General features: G+C 37.2%; 1 protein-coding gene across 1 annotated transcript in view; it reads left to right on the top strand.

Moving 5' to 3' along the window:
* The window catches only part of LRMDA (leucine rich melanocyte differentiation associated), a 612848-nt gene that overhangs the window by 328319 nt on the left and 265017 nt on the right, over positions 1–19512 (top strand). The window contains 1 exon segment of the mRNA XM_082285652.1: positions 16155–16287. Within this exon segment, the coding sequence (XP_082141778.1) occupies positions 16155–16287 (133 nt within the window).

The raw sequence follows: 19512 nt of genomic DNA, 5'->3' as shown, positions 1-19512 counted from the left end.
TTTTTTCAGCGGAATTGTAATCCAATGGCTAATCCAAACCTTTTCCTCGCTGAAGGGCTAGTCCACGCTCCTGCTTGTAGAGCTGTTGGTTATTGTGCATGCATAGAGGAGGAGTATGGCCTGGTGGTTAACACAGGGAACTACTAGGATACTGAAAAGTGCAATTCCTGGCCCTGTCATATAATTTCCATATGACCTTGGGCAAGATATGTCAGATAAAACTTACTTCACAGGGGCACAATATCAGCTGAACTGATGAGATTGTAGTGCTTTTAAATCCTCTTGAGGAAAGCTAAATAGAAAGAAATTAGTACTATAGTAGAACAGTTGTGAAAATAAAGTAGAAGAACTGGCATGATTAGGAGACAATTTATTGACTTATCTTCCTGGCTATTTAAAACTTTTCTAACTTGGCTTAGAAAAGTGGATGCACTGTGGGTTTGTTTCTGTCCTTGATGTGCACGTGCAGCTCCCATTAGTGCCAGCAGGAGCCCTGTGCTTGCCTCACGAGAGGAGAATAGACCCCTGTGTGTGTAATGATAAGTTACATAGCATCTTGTGACTCTGTGTATGATTTCTGATCTATTGTGCCAGAGATACTACAGCATGAGAGAGAGCTGCTGTCATTTTCAATAGGAAGTGAGAACTTTAAGAGCCTGAGAACTGTCCTCTTTTTTGAATAGCACTTTTGCTGCATGAAGTGTAATTTATTTTTATCACAGCAGGCATAAAGCTTCCAGGTTTTCATAAAGAAAAATGATCCATATAGAGCCCATGTCGATTGAACAATCATTTGAAAACCTGTAAATTCAAAACATGGCTCCTTCTCAATGCAAAGTATTGTTACTTTCTTTGCTGTGGCTTTTAATTTTTTTAGTCCTGGACTTTCATTAGTACTTTAGATGTACTATAAAAAAAGTAGTTTAATGTCAGTAATTATATTTCTAGCCATCAGTTTGCCTGTAGGAGGACACATTACCTAATTATAGTAACCAAAACTTCTTCAGACAGGACTTTCTGGGCTTTCAAAATCTTTCAGGGCAGTACTTATTTTATTTTTTTTTCTAAATTATTTTTTTTAAGTAACAAATGTGTATGAATCATTCAAATTTGGGAAGAAAGTGGAAAGGAGAGGAAAGGTTGGGGGAAGGGGGGCAAGAGAAAGAAATTGTTTGCATCTTGCCTGATACACAAACACAAAAAGAAAAGAAAACAAAGGAAGACCAGTTATTAGTCCTACAGCTTGTCAGTTTGATTAGTGAACGGTTGCCTCTCTCTTCTGAGAAAATACAACATCTTTAAATGATGTCCATTCTTAAATGTAGAAACCCCGCATTGTGTCTGTTAATGCATAATTGGACTGTCTTTTAATACAAGCAGAGGCACTTGTTTCTGAATATAAACCCTGCACCTCAACAGGTCAGGAAGATAGTAAAAACCTGTTGTTTGGCTTTGTCTTGGGGAATAATGGAGTCACTAATCTACTTGATCTCTGGGAGTCAGATAAAGAAGAAAGTGAACGATGCATACATTTCAAAGATGGAAGGCACTTATAAAAGCAATTTCTTTGGAGGGAAAAAGTAGAGCAAAGGCTGTTGGAAACCTTTTAATTAGTACTAATTACCTCAGCAGAAAACGTTGGAGGCTTGAAAGGATTTGTGTCAGCAAGTGAAAGATCAAAGATTGCGACGCTCGCATTTTAATCTGTTGGCTATAAAAACGAATAAGGGGGTGGTAATGGGGCCCATGAGAATGACAACCCAGGTGGTGGAGGCCTTAATCCCTTCTTTACTGCTAGTGCCTGAGGCCTAGTTCCAATTACATAATAAGATGATTTAATTTTTGCTTTAATTTTAACAAAAATTAAGTTTATTTTAGCCTTCAGTAAGGACAAGACAAGGTTTCCAGACAAAATCCTCTCAATTTATTTCTTTTCATGTTTTAAGTCCAAGCCTTTACTTAGCTTTTTTTTCCCCTAAGTGGCTGAAGCTGCTCTGTAGAAGGCCACAGGCAGCAAAGGTGCTTTGATGTGGTCCCTGCAAATGGGGAGGGGCTGGCAGTGGGTCACTGGTGGGCACTGTGGCGGCATTCGGGAATCCAGTAGTGCCTTCTTTCTTTTTTTTTGCTTATTTGTTGTTTGGCTTGGGTTTGTTTGGGTGTTTTGTTTGTTTGCTTTATTATTTTTTTTAACAAATTGCCTAATTGCGTCAGTGAAGAATATTTTATGGGCATGCTTGCTGTGATATTTGACTTCTGTTTTCTTTCAAAACACTCCATGTGGGTTCACATGTGTGAGGTAAATTACTCTTTTTTTTTTTTTGTGGCTTGAGCAGGTTATGTGCCCCTCAGAAATCTAAATGTCATCAAATTCCACTATGGACAAAAGAGTGAGCATATGGCTGAGGCTCAAGAGAGGCTGATGGCTGCAATGTAGGCATCAAATGGATAGATTTATATCCAGGAATTTCCAGCACTTCTCCACAGCCAGACCCAGCCCTTGTGCTGAGGGGGAGGTAGATGCCTCTTGAAATGGCATTGGGTTTGTAATTCAGCTCATGAAGTCAGGGGTTATCTATACACAGTGAACTGGTAGGATTTGAGTATTTTTTTAATAATTAGACTTTTACAGAAAGTTATATTACTTATGCTCTGTGGATTCAAGCATGGTAAGTTGCAGCAACTCATGGTTTTGTCTTTACAGGTAATTGGGCTAAAAATTTGGAGGCAGTGGCAACTCAAATAGTCCGGCCTCTATTCTCAATTAAAACTTTAAATTTATTTGTTCAGCAGTTAAAGCCTGAAATGAACTTTGAACTACATACTTTATTAAGTTTTATCCTGATTTTTAAAATATTTTAATTATGTTGAATTGCTTCAGTATCAGGTTCTTACAGTGTATGATTCTATGCTGTGGTGATAGAAAGCAGTGTTCATTTTAAAATAGATTATTTTGAAGGAAGTCTTTTGGTCCCTCAGTAGGTTTTAATATGTATTGGCATGACAGGAAAACATGAAGCAACCTTTTCAAAGGTAGAACTTGATGATCTTGGAGGTCTTTGCCAACATTAGTATATGTATGATTCCATGAAAACCCAGGTGTCAGAATTCAGTGTTATCTTCCTTTTGCTTGACTTTTCCTAATCTGTGGAATGTCTGTTGCCTTTAAGCATGCTTTGGAGGAGCTTGTATTGAATCTCATCCTAGGATATGGAAAAACACCTGGACTGAGACATGAGCCTTTTTCCAGAGCAGTGCAGGGAAGTAACACTAGCCTGGTTTTTTTGGGGGTGGCTCTTGCCAGTCAGATTGCTCCATCTCCATCATGGCAGGTGACTGTCCTCGTGAAGCTGCTCGGAAGGACCCAAGGTGGTTTTCTGTTTCTCCAGGAGATGTTGTTAAAGTCCTTTTACTTTAACGTGATCCTGGGACTTCTTGTATTGCTTTCTGGTGTGACAAACCTTTGAATATATGTAGGAATGGTGACCAGCTAGGAGTGTGTTTTGGTAATTATTCATCATCATCATTTTCATCCCTAGACTATCAAATCCACAGTTGTTGGATTTTTGAAGGTGGGATTTACCGGACTCTGATTTCCCAACCATGTTTAAGACAATTTTATTAATTTTAGGAATTGAAGAAGGGGGGAACCAACACAAAAAAAGCCTGTCATAGATTCTATAGTTCATCTTCTTGGACTGTGAGATTGCTAGCTGCTGTCTTACCCTGACAGTGTTTTATATGGTTCAATTTTAAATATACTTGAAGTGTAGAAATGGAGGACGCTGGTGGGAGGGCACTATTCAGCATTTTTTGTTACACGTATTTCCCTTCTTTTCTTGGTTTTAAATCATGTACAAATTGAAAGAAATAGAATTGTTGTGTACCATGTACATTTCTGGGAAATTTTATTTACTCCCATTTCAGTGTGATAACCTTTGTAATTTTAGAGTCTGAATTCTTGTTTTAAACAAATGTTTTTGCTTTAATAAATACTCTATGCTTCCATTGCTGAGGTAATGTGTTAATATCACTCATTGTTTTCTGTAGTATGAGCAAGGGGAAAAATAACCAAAACAAACATTGAAATAAACTAATAACTTTCTTTGTTTTGAACGTGCATTCATTGTTTACATATGCAAACAGTTACTTATGTAATCAATTTTAGTGCATGTTGCAAGGCTTGCAAAACCCCACAATTTGATTACACAGATTGAATAAACAGATTATATATGAAAGTATTTTGAAAATAAAAAAGATATAAGAACACACTTATCTCTGAATTTGAACTTACATATCTATATTTTTTCAGGATTGCCATAAGGCCCAGTAACACAAAAAAGTTGTTCAAACAATTAGTACTGAGTAGTTGTCATGCAAAAGTGCTTGACTGAGTGTAGTGTGTGGTAATGATTCCCAAAAGTCACGGGGTGTTTCCTTGCTTTCTGCTCTTTGCAAGAGTGATTTATGAGTTTACAAGTTCCTTCCCAAACTCTGTAATTGCCCTGACAGTTTCCCAGGTGGACTATATCCAAGTTGGTATAAAGCAGTACTCATTGCAGCTGGACCTTCTAATTCATCTTGAGTTAGGTATAGGACTTCTTGTTCCTTTTGTCTTTCTTTTTATTTTTTCTACCCCTCGAGAAGCACTGTACCATGGTGGTACTACATTCTCTTCAAACACAGCATATGCCTGAAAGTAAAACAAACTCTGCTTGGCAAGACTCAGCTGAAAGTTTTTCATTTTATGAATGGAAACAAGGACAAATACAAAACTTAGTCTTTGCATACTTAGCAGGTCACCTTTCCCCTTGTTGAATCCATCTTCTCTAGGATTCCTGGCTTGAATTCCAACAGGTACCCCTTCAGGTCCAGGTGTCTTAGCAATCAATCTTCTCAGTCTCACCATCACTTCTGATTTAGTACTGCCAAACCCCAGAAACTTTGGTGATCATGTTTGGAAACTGTTGGTGATTCTCTATTTTGTGTCAACTGAATGGCTCCTCCTTTCCCTGAACACAACTATTTTTTCTTTCTCCCTGGCAGTGTCAAACTGGCCGCTTACATCCCACTCCAGCTGGACTTGTCCTCTATAGCATTCATACCTTCTTGCTAAGTGTTATACAAGACACAAGCACACACTTCACAGATGATCTGTGGTGTGCTGCTGGCTATCTGAAACAGATGAAACAGGATATAATGTTAACACTGATGACAAACACACTAACACAGTTACTTTGTTTAAACAAGCCTGTAAAAAAAAGTGTTTCCCCTCTAACAGCTTTTCTGGTGTTGCAAATTTCCACTTGCATAATGTACAATTCACTGGAGATTGTGCAGGCATAAGCAAAAGAAAAAGCTGTCTCTTGCTTGTGTATACTTGCACTTTAGAGTAAAGCACATCCATGTGGAAGATGTGCTGTCTAGCACTAGGTAGTCTCCTTGAAAGGATACTAGTTCTTCTTAATTGGCTCAGTCATGCATAGACTTCATATGCTTTTACCCTAAGTTTTATAAGTCTAATAATCTGTTTACTGGCTTTTGCGACTTAAATGTCTGTTATAGTAGGGAAATCTGTTGCAAATAGGGGTTTGAGTGCAGAAGAAACATTGAGAGTAAAGGTGAAAATTTGCCTTGCACTTAGACATCATTAAAAGATTTTCAAAGGATACACCAAAAGTTAAATTTTGTAAATTGTTACTAAAATACCTAAAGTTACCTTTTAAAGGCACTAATGGCTTGAACATTAAGGATACTGATGAGCAAAATGTTTAGGAAGAGGATATTAAATGTTGTACTGTGATTAAAAGAAATATTGAGGAATAACCTAGATCCTTGCTCCAGAAACATAAAGGTGTATATTATTCTTGAACAAAACTTTTAAGTATATAACAAATGAGAAGCATGTGTGAACAATTTTGTTGGTGTAATTGAGGAAACTCTGATTTCAATCACTGGAAGATATGTGATTTTTGGAAGCTCACCAACAGTGATTTACATGTTGATTCAGTTTCTCATATTTGCTGAGAAAGGGTGCAATTTAAGTGGATCTTTTTAATAAGAAAACCCCCCAAAACATTAATGTGATTAATCTCATTTCAGTACTTTATTAAATCTATTTAAATATGCATTCACATATTTCAGAGACATCAGACTGAGTGTTTAGAAAGAGATGAATGCAGTGGCCATTAAGTTTTAATTGTCTCTAATCTCTTGATTCTATAGCAATAAAAATAAAAACTTTTAGGAGAATTATTCTATATAATGCATTATTTGGTAGGAATATTCTTAGTCAGCAAAACCATGTAAGCAGTACATTTTCTGCTTTTCCATGTAAGTTGTATGCTTCTAATAATCTTTGTGGTTTTCTCAACTGTATTTAGTTCTGCACTGAGAAATCTTTCTTAATATTACTGGAAGTGGAAATACCTTTTAGTTGTCTTCTCCTTTTCCCCCCTTCTCAACAAATTTCATGAAAAAAATTAAAAATCTGAAATGAATCAACTCTATCTTATTTTGCTATTCTGTTCTGAAGTATTCTATGAGCCTGGATAAGCTGATGTGGCCTTTGGGGAGAGACACATCAAATACAGGCAGACAGCTCCTGTGTCTGGTAACAAAGACTGAGGAGGTCAAAACTATCCCAACAGGCCTGAGCAGGTCAGTCAGAGGCAAATGTTGGAAATAAGATTTGGTGGGGAGGGGAGCAAGGGGCCTGGGTCAAGTCCTGTTCAAAAAGTCAGCTTTGTCAAAAGCTTCAGTCACATTCTTACCTACAGGCAACCTCTGCTGATCCCAACTCATTAATCGAACTGGAGAGCCGTCTTGACCCTGGCTCCTTCCCTTTGAAGTGTGGTGTCCTCTGCAGCATGAGGAAATAATTTGCTGCCTGATTCAATGAGCCATCAGTAGAGCCAGCAGACCTAATGACATGTGAGAATATTAACCTCCTACCACGAAGAGCTGTGAATCTTGAGAGGCAGTCTATAATTCACCCAGCACTCCTGAGCCTTCCCTTTCTGTCTTATTCTTGCACTCACTTTCTCACTCACAGGGAGAGAGAGGAGAGACCCTCTTGTCGTAAAACTTTATTTCCTTCAGTAGTGTGAGCCTTACTGAGCTGCTTGATAATGAGTTACTTTCCTTTTGCAGTTGGATAAAATTTATACTGAAATACCAGATGTCTGTCTGGCATATAATAATTTCTGTGTAAATTATGACACGGGCTACACATCAGGGGTGTGGTAATCACAGTACTTACCCAAGCAGCCTATTTTGTTTCCTTGTTTGTTTTTCATCATCAGATGAAGAAAGCAAAAGCAAGAGAACAAACATGCATCACAATGCTCTTATTTTGTACAATATGTGTTTTAGCTTTCCTCAACCAAGAGAATCTTCCTGCAATCCTCTTCTTTTTTTATTTCCTTTTTTTTTTTCCTACCTAAAGAATAAAGCAGTTATGCCTGGCCTAGTTATAAGCACACACAAGGGTGTGTTCTCACCCTTTGATTCTTAAGAAAGAAATAGATTGTTGGTATAATCCCACTGCTTTAAAAGTCAGAGCTGGTTTTTCTCTTATTGACTCCTTTAGCATTTCCATAGATTCAGGACTTAATGTCTGATAAACTTCAGGAAGAGAAACATTGTTATTCATGTGGCTAAATAATGAGAACGGAAAAGGACAAATGGCCCTGTGTGTATTTATTACTCAGCATGAAAGTGGTGGTGATTTACCAGGCTGTTATATATCAATATACAGTAAAATACTCTGAGAGTTTTGTTTTGTTTTTAATGTCTTTTCATAGTGCTGATGGGTGCTGAGTAAGGTCAGAATTCAGAGATTATGGGTACAGATGGGGAACAGTATCCAACATAGCAAATCCCAAACCAAAATGGTTATTGCTGGCAACAGTCTTGTATATGCTGGAAAGGTTTTGGTAACTGTTTTTGCTGTAACTGTTTTTGCCAAATTTCTCATCTTTGGTGGAAACATAGTTTGCAAAAGCAAATGAAATTACAGCAAGTGTGAACACTTATGGTAAAAGATATTTCTCTGGCGGTGAAAGTTAGTGATGTAGTTGTGTGGTCAAAACGTTTCTGTTGGAAATTGAGCCTGAATTCTGTCTTGTTATCATTATAGAGTTGTTTTGATTCTGAGGAGTCCTTGGTAAAAACTGTTGGTGTATGGTGTATGGTACAGACTAAGATACCATGCAGAGAGGATAAAGGAGGGTATGGAGACAAAGCAGGGTAGGTAGCAGAAGGAAATAAAAAATAAATGGTAGTCATATGCTGATTAACAAGGTCTGCAGTGTCTGTGGTATGCACCTATGTAGATCCCTGTGTTTAAGTTGTTCTAAAGACATTTTTTAACATCGAGGGATTCAGTATTACGTCCATTAACAATTCTCTGCTATCATGCTTGAGCAGTCTATTAGTCGTTCTCACCTCTTATAGCTGGTCACAAAGGCCAGTCCCCTTGCCTCTCTCTGCTTCATCTTTTTTATTAAGTTTATTAAAACTAGTCAGATTATACATTCTTATGGCACAGGCTGTGCTTGGTCCATTCATTATGGTTTCTTATCTTGGCAGGCAATCTGAATTGAACGGCAGCTAGTCCATTATGCACATATGAAGCCCATCACTCCTCCAGCAATGGCCAATTCATCAAACATTTATCTTTTGCCCTCTGAGCAGTGCGTCAATTTGCTTGTCAATCCTCAGCCTTGGTTGTTGTGGAAGATGGGAGAAAAATTACTTTTCTTTTCCCCCTTCCCACTGAACTCTGGTAGTCGAAATGGGCTTTGCTCTACTCACTCTACTCCCCCTCTCTCTGTGGAAAAAGGGGAGGGGTCAAGTTACTATCTGAATTGCAGAGTGACAGATTGATCCAGGATACAGTAAAGCTTTCATTATGGCACTGCCTTTGCACTTGAATTTGCTCATATTTCCATTATAATACTGGTTTTTAGGGGATTTATAAATAGGTTCTTCACTTGGCACAGGGAGCTAGCTGAGAGGAGCTTTTAAGAAGAAACACATTGCAGGGTTTTAGCTCTTTGTGGGTTTTTTTTGTTTGTTTGCCTTTTTTTAAACAGGTATGGTTAAATTTTGTAGACCATGGCATGTTCTTTTGCTATTTCTAATCACTGATACTTTATTGAATTCTTTCAAGCTCAGGGAATAGCACTGTTTCCTTTTTTTTTTTTTTTTGGTGCCATTGTTTTATTAGGATTGAGTTCCATGTTAAGATTGGGGAAAAAGACAAAGCAAGAGTCTTTCATCCAAGTTTTTCTCTTAATTCCTTGCTATTCTTCATCAAATACTTCGAAGAATTTTTAGCAGAAGGATGTTTAAATCTGTATTTAGGGAAGTGATGCGTAATTGAACTATTAGTGGTATTTTTTTCCAGAATGCCCTTTGATAAACTATGAATATAAACAGTCACTTTCGCTCTGCTTGGCAATTTTTAGCACTGTTTTGCAAACTGTATTTTCTTATATGATGCCATGACTAGATGACAAAGAACTTATTTTCTGATCCAGTTTGTATTACTCTGAAATACTTTATATGGCTTTTGTGAAAACTGCCTTGCTACCTGCTATAGTACATTGATTGTCATTTTATTTAAATTTAAACAAAATTGTAAGAGTACTATAATATAAAATCTTGGCGTGTTTAATCCTAAAGATGTAATATAAAAACTTAAGCAAAAAGCAGCCTAACGTGAAGGATAAAGTTTGAGCTGTATTAATGGGATATTCTCTTGAGTAGAGGTGCATTAAATACACATAGTGAAATCTGAGACTTTAAGAGGTTCATTAGAAAAGAAATTGAACCCTACCACAGTCAGTCTGGTTGCTAATTCATCTCTTTTGCTTGGTTGGTTTGGTTTGTTTTATTGAGGGTGTTTTGTGTTTTGGTGGTTGTTGCTTTGTGGTTTGGGTTTCTTTTTATTTTAGTGGAGTCTTGGTATGAGAGAATGGTGGTTGAAAGACTGAACGGTTGACTGTAATATATTTTTGTGAGCTACTGAAAGCTGTAATTGGGATTTGTAGTTCATTTTACCAGGTAAATAATCCACTCCTATGGGACACAGCTCTTACAGTTTTCTACCTGAATGTTGTAGTTTCTTTTAATTTCATTGCAAGATACCCGACAAATAGGCTCTGTTCATCCTTCCCAAACATATGTGCTTCACTGAGCCTCACCTGAAGATCTGATTCACCTTCTGGGAGTGCCCATCTTTTCTTGCTGCCTGTAAGGAGTTATAAGTAACTGGGCTTCTGTAGATGGATGAGATGAATTTGCATTATTGCTTTTCAGACAATGCCATCATTTGAGGAACTGCTGCTTAATAGCAAAATCCCTCTCTCAAGAAATATATGCATTTCTGGTTTAGAACTGGTAGGAATGTTCCTGAAATGTTGTGAACTTAACATCTAGAATTCAGGAGGCCTCATCTCTTTTTGTCTGTCTGTTTATTGACTCTGCTTTTGTTTGTGTTTCCTTCAAGGTTTTGGAGTGGGTGGTGGCTTCTAAGGTTTAGAAGTTTGGGCTTCTTTTTTAAAGCAATGGAATTTGCTGTGTAAGACTCAGAACAATACTATAAAAGAACAGATGAAGTTTCTGAGTTTTTGTGAATCCCCACCATTTTGATGTGCTTACATAGCTCTGGTTTAAGATTGTTGTGAAAGATATTTTCATCCCAGTATTTATTGGTAATAGAGTTTTTCACATAGTCTTGTAGGCTTCAGTGTATAAGAAAAGGGGAAAATTGAGGGAATGATGTTTATTTTCTTGTATGGAAGTCAAGTATGAGCTTTATTTGAAAAGATTCAGAAACTCGTTGTAGGTCCAGTTCATAACAGAAGTTTAATATTTTCTTATGGAGATCTCTTTTTCACAGGTATTTAATGATGCTGCTTGTTCATTTCTTTTAACTTCTCTTTTGCTGATCATATTCACAGCTGTGCCTCAAGTTTTATCCCAACAGTTGCTTCCAGATGTTTTCCATCTACCAACAGAAAGATGGAAGTGATGCAAAGTGGTACCTCTAGATAGCCTGCAAAATACTAACATTTCCTCTGATACTAGACAAAACAAAGCATTTCTTGCTTTACAAATTTTGGATCTTGGAGGTTCTTTACTTTCACTGGGATGTTTAGCTGTCCATTAAATACTTCATTCAAGTTTTTTTTTTTTTTTTTTGTTCTATTATCATGCAGGAAACTGTTTAAAATTACGAAATAGAATAGCAAAAAACCAATCTTTTATTCTTGAATACTGTAGAAGCCATTTTTGATGCTTTACTTATATTTTGTCCACCTGATTTATTTTTATTATATAGATATAGATATATCCCCCCATTTTTTTATTGTGCTTTGTTTTGTTTTGGTGAGGTTAAGTCAAAGGACTAGAAGTCAGGAGTTCTGGGTGTTATTTCTTGTCTCTTAGAAAATTGCTGGAGGTCACCTTCCGTTAGTCACTTAACCTCTCTCTGCTTTACTACAAAATGGAATTTGAAGCTCAGCAGGTTTTTCAAAAGTAATTCATTAATGTTTTGCAAAAAGATGCTTTGTACTCCTTGGCTGGCAGGTGCTGGAGAAATAGAATTTGCATTTCTATTTAAATACTGAAATTATCTAGTACTAAGGTGCTCATGTTGATTCTGCTCTCCTGTAATCTATTAAAACATTAAAGGGAAGGAAAAGGTGTTTTAAAAAGCTCTTGTTTTGTAACAGCTCCATCTTTAACTTCTGCTAATGGCTATCTCTTGTCAACAAAGTGCAAATCAATTTCAAGGCTAAACCCAAACTCTCTCATTTACATATTGTTAACTACTCTCTCTTTTCCTGTTAAACAGGAGGAAAAAGTCAATTAGATATGAGGCAGCTGTCTTATTAACGAAGGGGTGGGATAAAATGTGAGGAACTCTTCTTTTTTAGCATATGCTTCTGAGCAGCTTGTTTTTCTGAACAAGGACAACTGCAGAGTACCAAGTTTTGTCTATTGCTTACAAGGTTTCTGCTGTTTTTCATTTAAAAAAATCTCATGTTTTCATTGTCAAATATTACCAAAATGAAGAGTTTCTCTTTACTTTCATTGTAACCAAATCCCTGTCAGGCCAGAGGGATCACATGAAATAGTGTAGTTGACAATTACCATGCATACACATACATTAAAAAAAAAAAAAATCTGTCATGACATTCCTTTATGATTAAAACTTTGTTATAAACCATGAATGAATTATGGAAAGGAAAGCTGGAAGAAATCACAGTGATTAGCCAAAGGACTTGGATAAAATGACGTTTCTGAGACCTTTATATTCTAGAGGATTATTTACTGTCTACTTGCAGAACATCTTAAGTCGTTTTGCAGAGGGAGTCAGTTTCCTGTTTAGCGCAGTGTTTTTGTAAGCTAATGAGGGCAAAGCGTGAGCCATAGGCAATGATGCTGTGATATTAGCTGTGACAGGGAGCTTGATCATAATTATCTTAACGAGGATAGGGTTAATTACAGTGGAAACTTAAAGTTTTTTCTGTTTGAATGAGGCGGCGCTGAATGCGTTGTGATGTTTTGTCGGTTTGATGTGACTTTGAAAATTGCAATGGAAATCTCTTGGCAACACTTGCTCTCCTCTGGGAGCAGAGTGGGAGCCCTGCAATGAGGTAACTGAGACGGTACCTGTGGGTGAGATAATGGGCAGCTTTCATGACATTAGAGCAGGCACAAGCAACCTGCAATCCACCTTAGTGATGTTTATTAGCCTTTTGAAAATAAGAGAAACAACTACTTGCCACAAGCCCTTCAGTGCTGGTTGCATTGTTGTGGTTAAGATTGTGTGTCTGTTTTAGTATACTAATATGGGAAGAGATTTTTTTATGCTGTGAATGATGAGAAAACTGTAGATTTAATTTTAGACTGGTTCTCTCTCTTAGGGGGAAATCTTTTAGACTGGTTCTCTCTCTTAGGGGGAAATCTTTTTATGCTCATCTCTTAGGAGGCTTGTGCTCTTCTTTCTATTCTGTGTATATTTAAGCATTCCTCTCTTTTGTAATGGGCTCATAAGGAAATACTTGGAGTACATTAATATTATTTGCTTAACCTCATTAAAAATAAAAATGACAGTATTGTGTACTGATTTCTGTCTCAGATTCTCAAAAATGCTTTCTATGTACCAATTTACAATTGCAATCCTTTCTTATCCCCCATGTGCAGATGGGAAATTGAGGCTCATAGAAGTTATGGGACTTGTTGAAGTTTGTACCAAAAAACCAATTGTGTGGATTGCACTTAAAACTTTTACACTTCGGAGTACAACTGCTGGGCAATATTTCCTGATATATTATGATAGTAGAGACTGTTGCATAGAATTTAGTAGGTAGTATTACTGAATGATAGCAAACACATTTTTTCCTTTTTTATTTCTTTGCCATATCTTACCATTTTTTGTTTCGGTGCTGTTTTTTTTCTTTTAAGACAGAAAAAAATTAAATTCCATGAATAGCAAAATAACATACGGCTGTAAATGTATATTAATGGCTACACTCTCTCTCTGTACTATGGCAGCCCCTCCCATCTCCATGGACTCCGAATTTAGGTGATTAAATCACCAAGTGCACACTGCTCTGATGACATGAAAACAGCAATTATAAGCAACCCCCTGTGTAACATGGCTCCTTTTTAACTGAGCAGCTAATAACATTACATGGCAAAAATTATCAAAACCAGACAGGTGTAAGGAGATTTGTGCACAATTTTCTCTGCCTATCTATGAAACTAGTACCCTTATGTTCAGCCCAGGGTTGTGAAAGAAAGACTGTTTCAATAGGCAACTCCCTCTAGTGTTTCAAGGCCTTTTGTCCCACTTCATGGCTTGTCATTTTGTTTTATGCCTCCCCTGCAGCAGTTTTGGATGTGCGCTTTCTTCTCCTTGCCAGTTGCCAACCATTTGCTGATTCTCATGATAAGAATATTATATTTGCATAACATAACTCAGGAACAATGTGTATTTTGATGCTGACACTGACCAGAGCCCAAGCAGTGTTTTTTCACAAAGGACCTATTAACATCCCATAAGGCTCTGTGGTGCTGACAAGGAGGTGGCCTTCTCTGAACTCTTTTGGCAAGTCAAAGTCATACACTGAAATGTGAGGTTTGGAAATAATCCACTATTTATATAATAAAGAGTATTTAAGGGGAATTTGCTAAACTAGGTTTGTCAAACTGAAATGAAAACTCATAACAGCTTGATAAACTCACTGCTACTTCCTCTGGGTTTTTTGCCTTTTAAAGGTACTTGGGAGAAGGCACTGAGATGTTTAGTGCTTTCTCCTCAAACCTTGACTTTGGAAAAACTATGTCTGTTGTGACCTGTTGCTGAAATAGCTAGCTCAATGCAGCGTGCTAGCACAGCTCTTAATGGTGAACAGTTTATGTAGGCTGAATTGAGGTTTTTTTCCCAAAACTGCTGGTTAAAGGCAAGTGCAAAATACGTGACTGTTACTGTGGTGATTGTTTCAGTAAAATGTTTTATAATAGAGGCCTTTATTTTTCCAGCATGAGAAGTTGTAGTATCAATGCATTGTAATGATATAGGTATGCCATAGGGTATAGGCATGGCAAATTTTCTTCAGGTCTGGCTGCCCAGCATCAAAATGGCATTAGTAATAGTTGTACCTCCCTTTCAAGTCAAGAGACTCTGGAGTCCTTGGACTGAAATGCACTTTTGCAGTGTTGCGCAAACGTTACTTGAATATTCACAGTTTAGTGTGCAGTACCCAGTCTAAAGGTCACTCACTTGATCTCTTTTGGTTGCTTGAGCCGTCTAAGTGTGACCTATAAATGGTCTGTAAGTTCTAGCTACAAAAGCAGTATCTTGTTTGTGTTGCACAGCTGAATGTTAAATTGTCTCTTCTAATAATACTTGTGTTTTCCTCCAGTAATTGTATCTGTGGAACACTCTAACGGGGGCATTGGCTGTACTTTGATCTTTGCCAAAAACTGGGGGGAGGGTGAGGAAATCCCCTCAGTATAAATGTCATTGGAAACTGAATAAATAGTATAACCTGCATCTCCCTTATTCATCACATTTTACAAAACAGCCAGGAGATACAGTGATGATCTTCCCACTGGTAGGCATAGTAGATCAGCTGTCACGTCATGCAATCTCAGCATATCTTTAGGTGTCTGGTAGGTGAATGAGCTGTGAATGCATGTCTGTGTGTATGCTTTGTATGTTGTGTGTCTTAGTTCATTAATGTGTGGGGCTTTTTTTTACTGTTGGTATGTGCAAGCATTAAGAATCAAGCTTGGAATAGATGCCTTAACAAGGTACTGAAATGTTCTTTTTTAGGTTTTTTTTTTTTTGGTTTGTTTTTTCTTGTACTTTGCTATGAGAGGAATGAATACTTCTAGAAACTTGTTTATTTACAAGTCATCATCTACACTACCATGTTGTCAAATCCTCCTTTTTAAAGCTGCTCTCTGCAGTCTGACCTGGGGCTTGACAGTGGAACAGTAAGTTCCGAGAAGAAAGCAAATGCCTTTTCTGTCTGGAGTAATTCTGCATTTTATTTTGTAGAGAACATTTTATTTTGTTTGCAGGAACTCAAGAAACTAATTAAGAGGTTAATAAAAAAAGGGGGAAAAAATCCCTTCTACATTTCCTATTATTGCATGTAAGGTAACTACTAAGAAATGATACTTGAAGTTGTATTTATTATTGTTAGCAGGGTATGATATTTCTTGGCAGAAATGATGGATGACAACTTAAATTTGTGTCCAGGGAATGAAGGTGAACTGTGACAGAGTTATTTATCTTGGGAATGGAGGTTAGGGTCAGGCGAGGCTGGGTGCCTGAAGGCACAAGACATTGACAAATTCATCCTGCAGGCCCCATATCTGAAGCCTTTTGTTTTGGATCCTGGCTACTCACTAAGTGACCCGCATCCTTCATCCTGCCAGCATGTGAAGGATGTGTTGCAGTGCCAGCACTCCCCTTGCCACTAATGCTTGTCATTCACTCTTCTGACAGGCCCAAACCAAAACTATTCCCACTCCTGAAAGGGAAGGTTAAAATATTTATTTCAGCTCATAATGGCCTCCCTGATTTAGTGGAGTATCATTTTTCCTGTTGCCTTTGTCGTTTGCAGGTCACTAGAAGGACTGAAAACATTCAGTTACTTGGAAGAACTGATCTTGGACAACAATCTACTCGGAAATGACCTTCTGTTGCCCAGGTTACCCCACCTCCATACCTTAACGCTGAACAAGAACCAAATATCCTTTCAAAGAAATACCTGAAAAATGTCAAATGAGTTTTATGTGTCAGCCAAATTAAAGTATGTGAAATATAGTTCACGTGCAGACAAAGCATTCTCTCGTTTGGCACCTGGAATACTTCATAGTAATTTATTACAGGTCATTCATAAATGAAATGCACCATTATATCTTCCTGTTGCTCCATTTTAGTGAGAGATCTAAGTTATGGCTCTGAAGAAATCTTTCTAATAGATAAAATAGAGAAAGAAAATAATGTCAGTGCTACCCGTGTGCAGCAGTTCTGTGTTTGCTTGGGGTTCTGTTGCAGGCTGACCTCTAGTGGAATAGAGCGTGCAGTGAAGCGCTATTAGGTTTTTAATACTTTAAATAGCTCTTAAAGCATTAAGGTAAAGTAAGATAAAATTAACGAAACCCACATAATAATTCTAATGATTTTCTCTATTTTCATGAAACTGGTAATATGCACAACTGGGTAGCTGCTGTGCAACTGCAGCTGTAAAAGCATGTCACTCTCTTCTTGGTATTCCAGTTCTGCATAAATTCACATAAAATACTTTCCAAATCTTCTTAATACAGTAAAGTTTTTGATGTATGACTAAGCCCAGTTGTCACTTTTCCATATGCCTGAAGTTAATGCCTGTTTTTGTTTATTAAGAATAAATATTTCAAGATTTGTCTAAATACTCTGCTCAATCAGAGCCCTTCGTCTGTAGGCTTATAGATAATGGTCTGTAAAAACTACTTATCTGCAAAGTCTGTGGGCGTAGGCTTGATTATTACATAATTTTCCTGTACTTTGACCCATCTGGAGATTGGAAGATGTGTAATATATCATTTTACAAAAGTGAAGGGCAATCAAACTGTGGCCAAAAGGCCAACTGAGGCCTGCAGTCTTAGAGCACAGCCTGCTGAAGCCCTTGCCTTGTAATTGCAGCGTGAGGACAAGACTGCTCAACTGCAGGCTTTTATTACAGACAATGTAAACAGAGAGCAATTTACCTCCTACTAAAGCAAAATCCTCCTACTGAGGGGAATAAAAATAACTGCAGATTCTACGATTTCTGCACTTATTTTTGATTCTATAAATAAATAAAAATCAGCACAGTAACTTTTTTTTCTTGGAGCCGTGGAAATTTGCCAAGAGTGTGTCTTGAACAGTAACAGTCATTACTGTACTAGGTATTTGTCTAGATCTACGGTCAATGCAGGGTATTGTGGGTTGGATTTGAGTAACTGGTTTTATTGTTTTGTTATGTGCTGCCATGGTAAAATCTGAACCCATGAAGAATGTACAAGAACATTTTTTGGTGATGCCACTTGCAAACCATGAAAGTTTGGCCATAAGACCAAGAAGCACGTAACTATATTTGTCCTTTGGGTGGGTGTCAGGGAGGAGTTTTGCACTTACCAAAAGGAGGGTAGAGGCATTGAATATTAACTCAGTGAACAAAATCAGAGGCAAAAAAATTATCCTGTCAGTAGTAATCTTTAAAGAGTTTTTGCTGGTCTCACAGACAGACTAAAATAGTATTGTCAAGTGAATAAGCTTTCAAAGTCAATGATAACATGATAAGAAGGATTTGATCTATCCTGGGATTTTTTAAAATTTAATCTAAAAACCATGAAGTTAGAGCTTTGAGAGTATTGAGCTACTCAGGTTATAGAAATAATGTATGCATTTTGTAGTGTGCTACAAATAATTTAGTAGAGGAGTTGCAGAAATACTTGTAAAACACCTAATGTATACAAACTGCCCAGAGAAGAAAAATTAACTGCTGTCCATCATTAACATCCTGAGCCCTAGGGAGCAATGATCTCTTGTAGGGAGGGTACATCAGTCTGCAGAAGCATGGAGACCTTCCAGATTCCTCTCCTCAATGTTAATGCTGTATTTGAAAAAGGTCTTATTTGAACTTGCATCACTTCTATAATGAATTATTTCTCTATAGAATTCTTTGAAAAATGTTAAGAAAAAAAATGTACATTTAATAGAATAATGAAACACATTACAGGAAAGATTGTTCATTATATGACAGTAGCACTATAGAAAGGACACAAGTGAGCAAAGAATGCTGATCTGAAATAAAACTTCAGTAGGTGGAATATTGCCATGTATACATAAATATATACAGCGAGAGAGTGAGAGAGAGATGAAAATAAACAAAAAGCCAAACTGACCCCTTTGAAAATTGGAATAACATGTAAACTTTAAAACACATATGAGAGCTTTCCTGAGTATCTCTTAATATAACTGTACCCTTCTCTCCTTTTGTTCTGCCTTCATTTTGATCCATATCCTGTTTCAATAGTTCTGATAAGAGCTTTCTACTCCTTTTGCATGGTTCACTTACTGTGTGGCATTGTATGTGTAAAGAACATTTGGGCCCTCCTAACATAATGTTTGGATACTGTACAAATGTGAAAGCTTATCTCTAAATCAGGCAAAGTCTTAGAAGAATCACCTGATATTTTTTTCTTCTGGTTGCAGATTTCAGTTACAGTCAGCCACTACCAGTTTTTCTGCTTAAAGTGGAAGAAGCAAATTAAAATATTGCAATCAAAAAAATGGGTTACTGCTCAACTTTTCTGTAACTGAAACACCTAAAGAATAGTCATCAACATTGTGCAGTGTTGGGTTATGTATCTAACATGCTTTCTTTTCAGGTGTTTAGTATGGTTATTTTTTAAAAAGTTGGATTTACTTTGGGAAACACATCATCTTAGTTTCTTTCCCACACATAGTGGACAGCAGAAAGCAGCACAGATCAGGATGGATGGGTGGTAGATGGGAAGTTGCTTTTGGAGGAGGACTTATGACTGCAGTCACCTATGTTTGTAATGCCTCATTTCTCCTTTTAAGTATGTTCACTACATACTAAGAAACAGGCAGGAAATTTCTGAATAGATTTGTTTCTTTATGGGTGTTACAGCAGTGTGAGGTTTCATGGCTTTTCATTGTGCTGATCTTGACCAGTATGGAACAATATACTATAGACATTTCAGTTCCCTTTACATTTCAGTCTTTATAGTACTTGTCAAAACTACTCAAATGGGCAGTTTCAAAATTTGGCAAACTCTCAAAAGAGAGTTTGTCATCTATGTGTTATATATACACACACACCCCTGTATGCTGAAAATTAGAAGGTATTCAGTGCCTCACTTCTAAACAGACAAGTCTGATAATTAACCAGATCTGTGATTCTTTGTAGTAAAAGCTCTATTTCTTAG

This window comes from Coloeus monedula (assembly GCF_965178545.1).
Source record: "Coloeus monedula genome assembly, chromosome: 8".
Classification (NCBI taxonomy): domain Eukaryota; kingdom Metazoa; phylum Chordata; class Aves; order Passeriformes; family Corvidae; genus Coloeus; species Coloeus monedula.
Note: the sequence above shows the minus strand (reverse complement) of the source record. Positions and strands in the feature narration are given on the sequence as shown.